At 42.6% G+C, this 15,809-nt stretch overlaps 1 protein-coding gene across 1 annotated transcript in view; it reads right to left on the bottom strand.

The window, feature by feature from the left end:
- The window catches only part of cacna1db (calcium channel, voltage-dependent, L type, alpha 1D subunit, b), a 135,761-nt gene that overhangs the window by 90,970 nt on the left and 28,982 nt on the right, over nt 1–15,809 (bottom strand). The window contains 6 exon segments of the mRNA XM_052108311.1: nt 1,284–1,453; nt 1,813–1,916; nt 2,276–2,472; nt 10,048–10,200; nt 10,484–10,626; nt 12,168–12,307. Coding sequence (XP_051964271.1) covers nt 1,284–1,453; nt 1,813–1,916; nt 2,276–2,472; nt 10,048–10,200; nt 10,484–10,626; nt 12,168–12,307 — 907 coding nt within the window.

The following is a 15,809-nucleotide window of genomic DNA, read 5'->3' as shown; positions in this document are numbered from 1 at the left end:
TGCAGTCTTGGTGAGCAGAAGAGACTTCTTTTCAATGATAGTGTAGGTCTAAAATTAAGTAAAGTCTTTATGTAAAGAACATGTATAGTCAGATTACTTCTTTGAAACTAAAATTTGATTTTGATCATTAAGTCTTTCTGTCACATTCCTCATTGATAGGCCCAGGGGAGGGGTATTTGTCTCCTCAGGTGTGAATTACATTCAATATTCATGACAGTTCACGCCTCCTCGCATGTTACCTTTCTAACACTAAAAGTGTCTTACAAAAGTTCAATTACTATATTGTTTTGTATGAATGAGTGATCAGGATGGTTTTCACATCATTTTGTAGCAAAAACTCTAGGCTACAAGATCCAGTTCTCAAAAGTCTTGTGGACAAATGTTTAGTATGGCCTTATTTTAATTACTTAATTTTTGTTTTTCACACATAACCACACATAAACTTTATTTTCTCAAAAATACAAACATGTACAAACATGTTGCTCACATATTATTGTAGCCCAGTACAGTGTTATCAGACGTAATCCATTAATATGTTTTTAAGCAACTGAAAAAAGCACAAATGTCAAGGTATGTCAAAACTTCTCCAGGGCCCAAAACACCCTCAGACCCCAGAGGGTTAAAGTAAGTTTATTTTAGTTCATTAAGACAAATAAAAGGGTTGGATATTAAACAGGTTTGATTTTTTTCTTATCAATCATGTTATTTATCATATTTAGTGATTTTTTGCATCTTTTTACACGTTATTATTCAGTTTATCTTTTGCTGTGGCCCTTTTTAACATTTTGGCCTGTCATGTGCTCAAAAGTTCACATCAATGTTTAATAGAAAATATTTATTGTTAGAATAAACAATTTTTAAACATGGTTCCTCAGTAAATATGTGATCTGATGACAAAATAAGATCACAAAAAATAATTATATTTTTATATAAAATCTGTATCATATTGGCCAAAATGTTCTATATTGGTGCATCCCTACTGGAATCCATATATTCCTTATGATTCACATTCCTAATAGTGAGTGGGTGTGAGAAATGGAAAACCCAAAGTTAAGAGGGAGCAGAGTGATTACAGAATGCTTTGATAAGTGGAAATCAGAGCAGCAAGCATTTCTCTCCTCATGTGTGTTTGAGAGTGGAAATATGAACGCAGATCAGATCAGTAGGATCAGATAGGCTGTGAAAACGGTACAAAAGAATGATGCCAAGTCAAATTCCTTACAAGAGCAGCCTTACCTGGCCAATCAAAACTTTTTGTGATTCTGAGATGTGCATGTACGTACGGTTGCGCTTGGTCTCCTGATCTCCCTCTTCATCATTATCAGGGTCAATGTCTTCAGCTTGTGTGATCCAGTCCAGATAGCCCTTCAGATCCTCCTCCAGCTGCTGTTTCTCACGGAGCTTCTGGAAATCTCCACGAGCCTTCGCCTTCTCACGCTCCTTAGAGAATTCGCTGTATGATACACATACATTCACCACACTGTAACATGTCAACTGTCAAACTCAAACACTGTTTGAAACTCATTTTAATTCTGTGATGTATTTCAGAGTGAAATTGAATATTAATTTAGACCAAAAAAAAGTTAAGGCAGGTCTTTATCCATGGGGAATTGAGTGTGAAAAGTGATCTCTATATGACAGGCACTGAAAAATAAGAGTGCTCGGTAATGTCAGCCAAAAAGTAAAGTCATTTCATGCTACAGAGAAGATCTAACAATAAGTGCATTTAATAAACATAAAATTATAGGAGATTTATATCTGAAAAATATTTGAGAACAGAAAACATATTAGATCAAATCAAGGGTTACTCACCCACTGAGAACACCCAACACTAGATTGAGGACAAAGAATGAGCCGAAGATGACCAGACTGACAAAATAAACCCAGGGCAACTCAAAGCCCATCGCATCATTCATCTGAAAAACACAAACACACATGTAAACACACACACACAACATCTCTCATATCATCTTGTGTGTAAAAGACACAGAGCCTGCAGTTTAGCGCTGCACTCTCTAGGCAGACGTTAGGGGGGGGTGGCATACTATTTTCATGTTATATGTTGTTATTTGATTTCAATCTAAAACACATCTTCCTAAGATGTTGCGTGCTGGGTTTATCATGATCAACCATTCTATTTTATATGTTTTAATATGAAAGTGCTTTATCCACTACACATGTTTATTGTATTCTAACAAAACGTTCCACTCTGTTTGGGATCCTTACATAAACAGTCTCCGGACAGATATGATATGGCTGATATTGTTTGTCTCACCCAGTACAGCACATCAGTCCAGCCCTCCATAGTGATACACTGAAACACTGTTAGCATGGCAAACAGGAAGTTGTCAAAATTTGTGATGCCGTTGTTGGGCCCGTGCCAGCCGTCTCTGCACACGGTGCCATTGAGAGTGCAGTGTCGTCCATGACCTGATGGAGAGCAGGGTGCAGGCTCCTCTTCTGCTAAAGTACCTGTGTGGTGAAGTAACATGACAAAGATTGGGAAACTTGCATTGTTGTGTTCAGAAAACATACAACAAAGACGAATGAAATATTTATGCTACAGCATTCCTCATTCAAAAGTTATTTTGGATAAAATGTTTGCTAAATGAATGTATGTATATTAAATGTCAGTATATTTTTCCATTGTCTGAAGAAAATGTGAGTGGCTTTGACCTATACAAAACTCTATATCACTTTGCTATGGGTGGGTGCGACTGTGTTGCGATATGGTTATAAGGTGCAGGGCTTCACAGAAACAATATAAATGTATTGCTAAATATTCTTATATATACAAATAAATGAGTAGCTTGAGAGTCTATTGAAACGTCATGGCACTCCACCAAGGGGCAGTGGTGTCTCAGCAGTTAAAGCTCTGGGTTACTGACCAGGAGGTCAGGGGTTCAAGGCCCAGCACTGACAAGATGCCACTTTTGGGCCCTTGAGCAAGGTCCTTGACCCTGTCTGTTACAGGGGTGCAGTATCATGGCTCCAGGGGCGCTCTGACCCCAGCTTAGTTGGGATATGTGGTAAAAAAAGAATTTCACTGTGTATATATATGCAAAAATGTATAATGTGTGACAAGTCATCTTCCATGCAAGCGCAATCTCAGGAATAAAATCTGGAGTAGAGCACCATTTCATTAGGATTTTTCCTCCCTTCAGTCAAGTCTTCTCTCCGTTTCTTAACAGTGAGAAATCAGTAGGGTGACAAAGCTATGCAGTAACTGATGTCCCCTTTCAAGTCAGTCACTTCGACGCTGCATCAGTAGCTGTTGCTATTAGATTTGTACACATCACATTGAAACAGAACCACAGACTCGAAGATAGTGTTAAACCCGGAGGTGTAGTTTATTGAAGGATAAAGGGGAGCTGGTGAATCTGAGTGCACACCGCAGTGCAATGGAGTGAAGATCACGGGAACTTGATGGAGCGATGAAGTGAGGAGCTTAAACACACCTGAGTGTTGGAGAGGAGAACTTTGTAGAAAGTAGCTGGGATGAAGGAGCGAGGAGCTCAGATAGGAGATCGCGGGAACTTGATGATGGAGCACTGGAGTTAGGAGCTTTGAACACGCTGAAGCATTGGAGAGGAGAATCTCGTAGAATGATGCTGGAACGAAGGACCGTGGAGCTCTAGATGAAAACCAAAAAACATCTAGGAGTTGAAGCAGGTAAGTGAATCTATGTTCAACGTGTGAGACCAGACAAAGAGTGAATGGAGAGTGCAGCTTATATTGTGTGAGGCAGATTGATGTGGGAACCGGTTTCAGGTGCGGGTGATTAGTACTCTGGAGAGAGGGAACGTGGAGTGTAAGTGCTGGGAGTGACAGGTGGAACTGTTACATTACCCCCCTCCAGGGGCTGCTCCTGAGGGGCGCGCAATCCGGCGTCTTGGATGCCCAGGACCACGAGGAGCAGGACGATCTGGGTGGGTATCGTGGAAGTGAGAAAGAAGGGTGGGATCCAAGATGTCATCATGAGGAACCCAAGATCTCTCCTCTGGCCCATATGCTTCCCAGTCAATGAGGTATTCTAAGCGACCTCCACGGCGCCGGGAGCCCCACCGAAAGGTAGGGTGTATATGGAATTCTGGTGGAAGTTGGAGTTGGAAGGTGACAGGGTTAATTTGTTTGGAGATTGTGAAGGGACCAATGAAACGGGGACTTAGCTTTTTGCAAGGGAGGCGCAATCTGATGTCTCTTGTGGATAGCCAAACCTTTTGCCCAGGATGGTAGGTCGGAGTGGGAGCTCTGCGGATGTCAGCAGAACCCTTCTGGCGGTGTACTGCTCGTTGTAGGTGGTGGTGAGCCAAGTTCCAGACTCTTTCACTCTCTCGGAACCAGTGATCGACGGCTGGCAGCTCCGAGGTATCACCGGACCATGGGAATAAGGGAGGTTGGTAGCCCAACACACACTGGAAAGGGGTAAGCTTGGTGGAGGATTGACGTAGGGAGTTTTGTGCGTACTCAGCCCAGGGAAGAAAATGACTCCAGCAATTTTGTCGGTGATGACAGAAGGTTCTGAGGAAGCGACCGATCTCCTGTATCTACCTTTCAGTGCTCCCATTGCTCTGAGGATGGTAACCTGAGGTGAGACTGATGGTCACGCCCAGGAGAGAAAAGAAGGCCTTCCAGACTCGGGAGATAAACTGAGGTCCGCGATCCGAGACTATGTCTTCAGGGACTCCGTATTTGCAGAACACCTGATTGAAAAGGGCCTCAGCAGTTTCTAGGGCTGTGGGGAGTCCCTTGAGAAGAAGTAGTTTGCAGGCCTTTGAGAAACGGTCCACTGCGACCAGGACGCAAGTATAACCTTCGGAAGAGGGTAGATCAGTGATGAAATCTACTCCTAGATGTGACCAGGGATGACGAGGAACAGGTAGAGGTAGAAGTTTGCCAGCAGGAAGTCGGCGCAGGGTTCGGGAGATAGCACATTCCACACATCCTTGGAGAAACTTTCGAACGTCAAGATCCATGCGAGGCCACCAGAATTTGTCCTGGAGAAGGGAGAGGGTTCTGTTACTCCCCGGATGACCAGTGCCCAAGGAGGAGTGAAGGGAATCGATGAGGATTATATGTAGGGAAGAGGGTACGTAGGTCTTGTCTGCAGGGCAGTTAGGAGGAGCTGGTTCGGTGACGGTTGACTCGGCGATGTCCTCGTCCAAGGACCATTGAATGGGACTAACCACCATGTTGGGAGAAAGAATGGTATCTGGGACTTCCTGGACCTCCTCTGGAGCATAGAGACGAGACAGTGCGTCTGCCTTAACATTCTTGTTACCTGGGCGATAGGTGATAGAGAAGTCGAACCGGGAGAAGAAAAGGGCCCATCGTGCTTGTCGAGGGTTCAGGCGGCGAGCCTCACGGAGGTATTCCAGGTTCTTATGGTCAGTTAGCACAAGAAAAGGGTGTTTAGCTCCTTCAAGCCAATACCGCCACTCCTCTAAGGCTAGCTTGACTGCCAGAAGCTCCCGGTTACAAATGTCATAGTTGAGCTCTGCTGGATTGAGTTTCTTGGAGAAGTAGGCACAAGGGTGAAGTCTGGACGGTTTCCCCTGTTGTTGGGAGAGGACAGCTCCCACGCCAGTGGTGGAAGCGTCTACTTCTACTAGGACGGGCTTGTTAGGATCCGGATGGTAGAGAAGGGGAGCCATGGTAAAAGCTACCTTGAGTCGTTGGAAGGCCAAGTAGGCCAAGGGGGACCAGGCAAGGGACTTAGGCTTGGATTTCAGGAGTGAAGTCAGAGGAGAAGAGAGGGAGCTGAAGTTCTCAATGAACCGGCGGTAGAAATTGGAGAAACCCAGAAAGCGTTGGAGCTCCTTATTTGTTGTAGGAGTGGGCCAGGCTCGCACAGCCTCTACCTTACTTTCATCCATCTGGATGCCTTCAGGACTAAGGTTGTATCCGAGGGACTGGAGAGTGCGCAAATGAAAAGAACATTTTTCGGCCCTGAGGTATAGATAGTGGTCCCTAAGCTTCCCCAGCACAAGCTCGACATGCCGGCGATGGTCCATTTCATTTGCGGAGTAGATAAGAATATCGTCAATGTAAACGATGACGAACCGATTGAGGTACTCCCGGAAAACCTCATTCATGAAACCCTGGAACACAGATGGGGCATTGACCAGACCATACGGCATCACCCGGTATTCGTAATGGCCAGTTGGGGTAACGAATGCCGTCTTCCATTTGTCTCCCTTCCGAATGCGAATGAGATTATAGGCGCTGCGTAGGTCCAGCTTGGTAAAGATTGCCACTCCTCTCAGCAACTCCAGGGCAGCAGGAACTAGGGGAAGAGGGTACCAGAACTTCAGTTATTTTGTTGAGGGCATGATAATCAATACAGGGGCGGAGACCTCCATCCTTCTTGGCCACAATGAAGAAGCTAGAGGCAGCTGGAGAGGTGGATGAGCAAATGTATCCCTGGGAGAGAGCCTCCTTGATGTACTCCTCCATGGCGGTCTGTTCTGGAATGGAGAGGGGTTAGATCTTACCTCTGGGCACAGGTTCGCCCGGAAGGAGGTCGATAGAGCAGTCCCAGGGTCGGTGAGGTGGTAGCTGTGATGCCTGAAGGGGACAGAAAACGTCCTGAAAGTGGGAGTAGCAGGAGGGAAACTTTCTGGACTGTGAGCTGGTCGGGCTTTCGATAGTAGTGGTGTTTAGATGGACAATAGATTCCCTGGAAGTAGTAGGGAGGTTTGGAGTGGGAAGGTTGGGAAAACAGGTGGGGAAGCATTTGGTTCCCCACTTCAGAACTTCACCAGATGACCAGCAGATGACTAGAGAATGTTGGACAAGCCAGGGGCGGCCTAGGATTATGTCAGTAGTGGAGTTATCGAGTACCAGTAAGGTGATATCCTCCGAGTGCAGGCATCCCACTTGCAGCTTGATGGGACCGACCCAGTGACGGATATGCCCCCTACCTAAAAGTTTGCCTGTTATGGTTTGAATCTGGAGGTAGGGTTCACAGGTGTTCTTTTGGAGAAGAGTCGTTTGCAGAGCGTGTCAGAGATGAAGTTGCCGGCTGACCCAGAGTCGAGGAGTGCTGGTACTGAGAGAGAGGAATCAGAGGCAGTAAGAGAAACATTAGTTAAGAGTGCGGAGGAGCAGATTCTTGGAGCGTGTAAATAACTCACCAAAGGGCGAGGTGGTCGAATGGGACACGAAGAGATTACGTGTCCCTCCTTTCCACAGTACAGGCATAACTTCTGGGTCAACCGGCGTTGGCGCTCAGCAGAGGACAGGCGGTAGGAGTCCAGCTGCATGTTGTCACCTTCAGGTTCATATGAATAGCTAGAGGGTGGATGGGCGACAGCTGGAGGATGTGGTCAAGACCTCATACGATTACCCACCCGGATAGAAAGTAGTATAAAGTGCTCTAGACCCATTGCATCATCAAAGGAGGAGAGATGTAGTCGTAGCCGCGGTTCCAACCCCAAGCGGTAAACGGTGAGGAGTGACGACTCATTCCATCCGCTGGAGGCTGCGAGTGAGCGAAATTTCAGGGTGTAATCGTTGATGGAACTCCTTCCCTGACGGAGATTATACAGTTGTTCACCTTGCGAAGTATCCCCTGCAGGGAAACCAAAAACTTCCCGGAAGTGTTGGGTGAAGCTGTCAAAGGATTGGGTTACGGGGCTATTGGAGTCCCAGAGAGGTTGGGCCCATTGTAGTGCTTGTCCTGTTAGAAGAGAGATGATGAATGCAATGTAGCTGGGATGAAGGAGCGAGGAGCGAGGATAGGAGATTGCGGGAACTTGATGATGGAGCACTGGAGTTAGGACCTTTGAACACGCTGGAGCGTTGGAGAGGAGAATCTCGTAGAACGTTGCTGGAACGAAGGAGTGTGGAGCTCTAGATGAAAAGCAAGAAACGTCTAGGAGTTGAAGCAGGTAAGTGAGTCTATGTTCAACGTGTGAGACCAGACAAAGAGTGAATGGAGAGTGGAGCTTATATTGTGTGAGGCAGATTGATGTGGGAACAGGTTTCAGGTGCGGGTGATTAGTACTCTGGAGAGAGGGAACGTGGAGTGTAAGTGCTGGGAGTGTCAGGCGGAACTGTTACACACATCTTGCTACTGATTCACACGCACTAAAGCAATGCCCACTAGCCAACAGGGTAGTGAAAAAGCATAGATATATTCTCCTCTTTGAATTAAAGTAAAATAGGAGGGAAAGAGTGAGAACAAATACAAATATTAGTGGTAATATAGTATGACAATGAAACTAGCCATTCTGGGTAGTAAAACATTACTCAGAAAACTCTGCTTTGCACCACCGTGGGAATGAAAGAGACATAACGGTCATAGACCGATAAAGTAATACAATGACATTAGCCGACGGCTAGTGAAACATTGAAAAGAAACTCCTCTTTGAAAACAAAGTGGGAAGAGAGAAGATGGCAAGTTAATGAGACCAGGCTGATAGTACAAGAAATTGTACTAGCCAAGCAGGGTAGTGAAACATTGATATATCAACCCTTCTTTCAATCCAAGTCTTTGAGGAGAGCAAGGAACATTTTTATTAAAGTTATTGAACATGGCAAAGGTGTTAGGAAATGTTGAGCCTGCATCTAGAGATGCTCCATGATCCTGGCAGAATGAATTTTAACACCCATGGGGCACTGTATGGCTTGCGAATTGTAAGCAAGTGCAAAGGCATCCACAACCCAGTAATAAAGTCTTTGATTTGAAGCAGAAAAAGAGCTGTTCAGACAGCCTAAATTGACTTGTTTGGTCAGTGTACATGCTTAATGCCCAAGCAGGGTATATCATGTGCAGTCCTTTAGCCTCGTCCAACTCAAAGGGAGGAAGAGAGAATGCATGCAAGGTAACAACGTGAGCCCTGAATGGGAGTAGCCATCACTATAGACACATAACCCTCTTTAGACTTGAGAACGGCTTTCAATAAGCCTGGTCTAAACTCTAAAAGGCCTGAAGGTCCTCAACACATTTATCTGAAGCCAGAGCACGTAGCAGCACAGTCTACGAGGAGAATAAGTGTAATCTTATCACCTCTAGTAGCTCAAACATGGAACCCGCAAGCAAATTTTGTATCAGCACTAAGTCCCAGACTGGGATGGTAATGGGCGAGAGGGTCTCGGCCGTCTAGCAAAACACAATGTCTAGCAAACTGTGTTTTCCAACAGACAAACCCCCTAAGGGGTCATGGCCCATCGCTACAGCAGCGACATACACTAGTATGTCTTGTATCCAAACGCTCTTGAAAAACCGTAGTACCATCTGGCACAGGGGAAGTTGCTGGGTCCTCACCCTTGAAGGAACACTTTTCAAGTCAAAAGAGCCCACCCCTCTCTATTACTGTCACGATCCCTTGTTGTCTGCCCCGTGTTTCAATAGTCTATTGTCTTGAACTAAAATTCCCATGATTCCCGGCCCTCATCACTGCCAGCACTTTGTTATTGTTCTCACCTGCATGTCATTTTGTCATTATCGTGTCTGTGTATTTAAACCCTGCTGTTCCTCTATTCCTAGTCGATCGTTGTTTGTGTAGTAGAAGTCTTGCCTTGTTCACCCTGTTCATGTACCCTCGATGTTTTCATGTTTTGGTTTCATTTTCCCATCGTGGACGTTTCCTTTGTTCCTGTCTGATTTGTTTTCACTTTGATTAATAAAACCTGCATTTAGATCCGCACTCCTCGTCTGCCTCCTCCTACTTATGTTACAATTACATTCTGGCCTGTAGATATGGCTCAGGTTCCTCCTTCAAATGTAAGTCTATGGGATTTATTTGCCCATTTTTATTTAATTGTTTTATCTGCCAGGTGAAAAATGTAAGTGATTGCGCTTGCTCTTGATTGCTTAGAAAAGTATGAGCACACCTTTTAAGAAGCATGACTTGAGGCATCATTCATACAACTGGTGAGGGCAAATGTATATGCTGACGTGTATAACTAATAGGTTGTTCAAATCATTAACACTAAATATAAGCAATTGTAATAGCTTAAGCAAACACCAGTAATAATCATAACACCATTATTGCACATGCAGTAGATGAAATAGTGTGATGAATGTGCAAGTGGACTGACTTGTGCCGTTCAGGTAGCAGGTAGTGTGCATCTTCCCAATGAAGAGCTCCAGACCGATGATGGCGTAGATGATGATGACAAAGAGTACGAGCAGAGCAATGTGGAGCAGAGGAACCATCGCTTTAATGATTGAGTTTAACACCACCTGTAAACCTACACAGACATAGTTTTTCTATCACTGTAAGGACCTTATTTAGCCTTCTATTGTTGTCATACTGCATGAATGATATAATCTATCCCCTATGTCTTTCTCTAAACCTAACCCTTACACAAAACTTTCTGTAACAACTTTTCTTTTACACTTTCAATACAACTGATGTATTTATTCGTTTATTTTATAATTATTTTTATTAAATTTGTTAACTAATACAGTTGCACTTGTTCGACAACTGTGCCATCATTTGTTTGAAAATGCAATGTAAATATGTTGACGCACTTGGCACTCCTGAGACGAGGCGGAGTGGTCGCAGAACTCTGAATGCTCGTAAAGCTTTAACATCAAACCCTGCAGGCTTCCCTCCAGACTGACCACTGACTTCGCGATCTTTAGTTATCAGCTCCAAAACCACACTGAAGAGACTAAAAACATACAGAGAGAGAGAGAGAACAGAAAACATTCTAAACACATGCTTGTGCGTAGACACATAAAATTTTTATTTTAAAAGACTGTTCCAATACAAGTTAAGCTCAACTGGCAGCATTTGTTGCATAATGTTATACCACAAAAGAATGAATACCAAATAAAAGCCCAATTCCAGCCAAAATCTGGGTTACAGTGAGGCACTACCAATGGAAGTGAATGGAGCCAATCCGTCAATGTTAAGAATACTCACTGTTTCAAAACTACAGCCAAAAACATAAACAAATGCATGTTCACATGATTTTAGTGTGATAAAATTGCTTACAGACCATTTCTGTCTAAAGTTATATTCAATTACGATGTAATGCCCCAAACCATACAAATGATGATTTAATCCACTTTAAAGCTCAAATAATGCAAGTTTTAACAGAAGAATTCATGTAAGTGCAGGTAGGTTTATTGCAGGTAGGTTGTTCCAAGCATCTTGGAGACCTTGCCATATTTCTATGTATTTAGTCTCAATTGCGTGTGTCTCCATGTGATCCCTGACTGACTGTGTCTCGTTTGGAAGGATGAGTCCTCCGGTGGTCGCATTTGTCGGCTGCATACGTCAATATTTATTTATTTTTTGGTCTTTTTCTTTATCTATTGCAATGCATTTTATGTATATGCACTTACATTTATACAATTGTTAACCTTTTTTGCATTCTCAATAAAAAATAACATAAAAAATATTTAAACAAGACAGCCTCGATGACGTATGTGGCCGACAAATGCGACCTCTGGAGGACGCATCGTTCCAAACGAGACACAGCCTCTTAGTTTTAAGCTTTTGTGTCTTCCTTTGATATCTGTCTTCCTGTCCATTACCCTAATTGTTTTCCAGGTGTTCCTTGTCTCCTTGTTAGCCCCAGTATGTATATCCTCTTGTTCCTTGTTCCAGTGGTGGTTCTTGTATGCATGTAGTACTTTGATAGCCAGCATACTGCTGTTATGTTTGTGTTACTGTCTTCTTTTTTCCCTTCTTCATAAAATTCCTTCATAGTTGTATTTTCTTCTGTTTGTTCATGATTAAAATGTCTGCTTTTGGATCCTCACACTCTCACCTCTTCCCTACACAACCCTGACACTTAATGTACATCTTGAGAGGACATTTAGACAACCTTCAATTTACTAGCAAAGATCAAAGGGTTACTGAGGATGTCATGCTAACATTACAGCACATGTCCACTAAGCATCTCCAACACCCAAAAGCTAGTTTATACCATTATTTAAACCAAATTAACCCGGACTTTCCTATCAGCTCAGCTCCAGAGAGTTTTGTTACAATTTGTGAATTTTGGATTAAGGACCAGATTGGTTGAATACAACCTGCAAACTGATTTGATGTAACCTTTAATATGTTCTTTGTTAAAGACACAAGAGAAAATTGTTTAAATACATTCACAGAATGTGCTAGCCCTACTAAAGGAAGTTATGACAGAAGGAAGTGACATTGATATGAAATCAAATATATGACTCTTTCTGGCTGTTTACTTACCCTACAATAACTATAACAAAATCCAGCATGTTCCAGCCATTCCTCACATAGGAGTTCTGGTGCATCACAAGCCCATATGCGATTATCTTAAGGAAGGTCTCTATCGTGAAAATGATCAGAAAGGCATATTCTACTGTTTCCTGTCAAAAAAAAAAAAAAAAAGGTAAAACATTTGAGTTTAGATGGGTTTTATTAGAGCAGGGGTTCTCAAACTATTTGTCATCTGAACCCATATGACCTAAAATATCAGGGGGTACCACAAGTAAATTGTTTAAATAATGGTAGCCTTTCAAAATGAATGTTTTTATTAATATTATTATACAATTGAATTTAAATTAATCACATGAACCCCCTACATTTCACTAATAAATCCCAATTTGTTAGGACCTGTATTAAGGGGCATGCAGCAATTCAATTGCGGGCGATTGTTTGTGCTGTGCTACTAGGCATTTCTCCTCAACTGAATCAACTTTCTCATGAGACAATCCCCTGCCTTACTTTCATTGGTAGCATCTTTGTTTAGTTGAATAAAGTTACACTGCCAAACTAAATGGTCGCTGCCCAGGGACTCTGCTGGCCAAATTGATGCCCTATGCATTGACATGTCTCAGTTAGTGGTCCACCAGTAGGATTTTTTTATTGACTGATTCATAAAGTTTACATTTGGTTTGCCCAATTCTGAGCATTTGGTTACAGCATTGTTCAATTCACCCTGATGGGTGAAGTGTATTTAATATATCACATCTCTTTACATATCTAGCTCTAACCCCTGCCATATTCTATCTTAATACCCAGTCTCACTCTAGCTTTCATAATCAGGCAGAATCCTCTACTTAAGTCAGTAAAACCTACACAATGGTACAGCAGTCTCCGCCTCGGATGTCATGCCCACTGATCATCTGATGCATATCACACAGCTGGAAATTACTTTCTTGATTTGACAAACTCTAATCTGACTGGCAAACTTTATGTAATTTCCATAAGAGCACATAGATTTGTTTTTTAAATATATATTAGAGCTGTCAAAGTTACATGTTAATGCATTCTTTAACACCACAATTTGTTTTAATGTCGTTAATCCTCTCCCTTATATGACCCTTTTAATAAACCATGCGTTGACCGTCATGAAAGCAGATGGTGGGAGACATTATGCTGAGCCCTGTGCCGAGCATATTATCAATGTAGCAAAGCAAGGGAACGTTTAGAATGAAGTAAGCACACAAAAAACACAGTTCAATAATGATCATAACATGATTTGACCACCTGCCTTACACTGTGCTCCAGAGATTTAATGCTGGCCAACGTGTCCAGGAATAATAATGTTTGCTGGATAAATTTGAAAACAAAATCCACTCGTCTCTTCATTTCATGCTCTGTAAATTCAGGTATTATACTAAATTACTTTGGATTCTGCTCATGATATCATGTTTGTGCTTAGATTAAATGCAAGTATAATTAAGAGTAACGGTGCACGTTTTAAGCACTTTCTTTTATTACTTTTTGTGCTATATTATGCAATAATACACTGACATATGCCTAATGTGTCCATTATACCCTATATAGTCTTTACTGCAAAATCCAAACACAAGTGGTAAAAAAAAGCATAATATGACCAGTTATAACTGTGATGCATCTCACTTATCCATTTCTGATTCGCCCCAAACGGGTTCTTTATTTTGTTTGTTTACATGTTGTCATGAATTAACTCTCCCATTGAGCTTTTGCATGAATTTCGAGATCTACTCTCTTGTTAATCAACCGATGCGTTAAAGGAAGAGTTTTAAACTGCACGTGAGACGGGAATAACGCAGGCTGCTTTTGAACTTCGCAAACTGTCAGGAAAGTCCTCCGTAGCTGGTTTGCTTTCCTTTGTCATTACGTTCTCTCTGTTTGGTTCAGGTGTCACTGACTCCTTCGTTGTTTCCATGGTAATGATGATCATGCCAGCTTTCTGCAAATGAGCAGCACCTTATCACCATTAGTTCCCGGGCTATATCTACCTCCCTCTGTTTTGTGTTTGTTGCTTGTTTGTTTGAGTCCTGTATCTCACCACTCTCTCCATCTGCCCTAGTAAATCTGTATCGTGTCTATATATTGGTTACCAGTCTGCGCTGTGTGCGCCGGGATTGTGGGTACCATCTTGCATGTTTTCCTCGCCTCCTTGACGCTTCTTCTTGACAAGTTCCTGCTCAGTGATACTACTTTGCACCAGGACTGCGCTGCCCACGACCACTATGCACACAAGCCTACTTACATACTATTCTCTCTGGATTCCTCGAGGATCTACTCCACATGGCCACTAGACACACAAACCTATGAGCACACCATCCTTCTCCACGCTGCAGTTGGTGCCGGGTTCCTCTCTCTAAGTTTTACCAGACTTGCTGTATTTATATAAAACTGATCATTGTTCTCCATTCTTGGATCTTTCGTCTCATCCTTCCTGACAAATAGTGCGTTTGATAGTGCTCTAGCCACAGTAGGACATCAGAAGATACTGGAACCCTGCAGGTAATCTACACTGTTATTAGCCCAATTAATCCCACTGAACAGGGTGAAAGGGGCCTAAAAGTTGTCAATTGTAAATGACTGCAGTGGTGGTGCAAATAATCACATAATCAGGGCTATTTAATCCCCCGGTGCTCCCCTAAACATTATGTGTGTTAAAACACCATAAAAGGAATCAAATATGTCCTGTCATTATACACAGGTGTGTGTGTGTGTGTGTGTGTGTGTGTGTGTGTGTGTGTGTGTGTGTGTGTGTGTGTGTGTGTGTGCGTGTATTTATCACTTTGTGGGGACCAAATGTCCCCATAAGGATAGTAAAACCCAAAATGTTTGACCTTGTGGGGACATTTTGTCGGTCCCCATGAGGAAAACAGCTTATAAATCATACTAACTTATGTTTTTTGAAAATGTAAAAATGCAGAAAGTTTTCTGTGAGGGTTAGGTTTAGGGGTAGGGTTAGGTTTAGGGGATAGAATATAAAGTTTGTACAGTATAAAAACCATTATGTCTATGGAAAGTCCCCATAAAACATGGAAACCAAACAAGAGTGTGTGTGTGTGTGTGTGTGTGTGTGTGTGTGTGTGTGTGTGTGTGTGTGTGGCGTGTATTTATCACTTTGTGGGGACCAAATGTCCCCATAAGGATAGTAAAACCTGAAATTTTTGACCTTGTGGGGACATTTTGTCGGTCCCCATGAGGAAAACAGCTTATAAATCATACTAAATTATGTTTTTTGAAAATGTAAAAATGCAGAAAGTTTTCTGTGAGGGTTAGGTTTAGGGGTAGGGTTAGGTTTAGGGGATAGAATATAAAGTTTGTTCAGTATAAAAACCATTATGTCTATGGAAAGTCCCCATAAAACATGGAAACACAACAAGTGTGTGTGTGTGTGTGTGTGTGTGTGTGTGTGTGTTTTTCAATCACCACCTATAAACTAGTATCGCCTAGTACTGGGTTGAGTCAATGAATGCTTTGAGAATTATATAATCAAATCTTCAAAGATACTTAAGAGTAGAGGTGCACTAATCAGGAAATTTGAGACTAATCCGCTCCCCTATATTTTAACACTATGATCGGCCGATACCGATCCAATAACCGATTTTTCTTTAGTGCACTTTGCCACACTTATGCAAG

This window comes from Xyrauchen texanus, chromosome 37 (assembly GCF_025860055.1).
Source record: "Xyrauchen texanus isolate HMW12.3.18 chromosome 37, RBS_HiC_50CHRs, whole genome shotgun sequence".
NCBI classification, from domain to species: domain Eukaryota; kingdom Metazoa; phylum Chordata; class Actinopteri; order Cypriniformes; family Catostomidae; genus Xyrauchen; species Xyrauchen texanus.
Note: the sequence above shows the minus strand (reverse complement) of the source record. Positions and strands in the feature narration are given on the sequence as shown.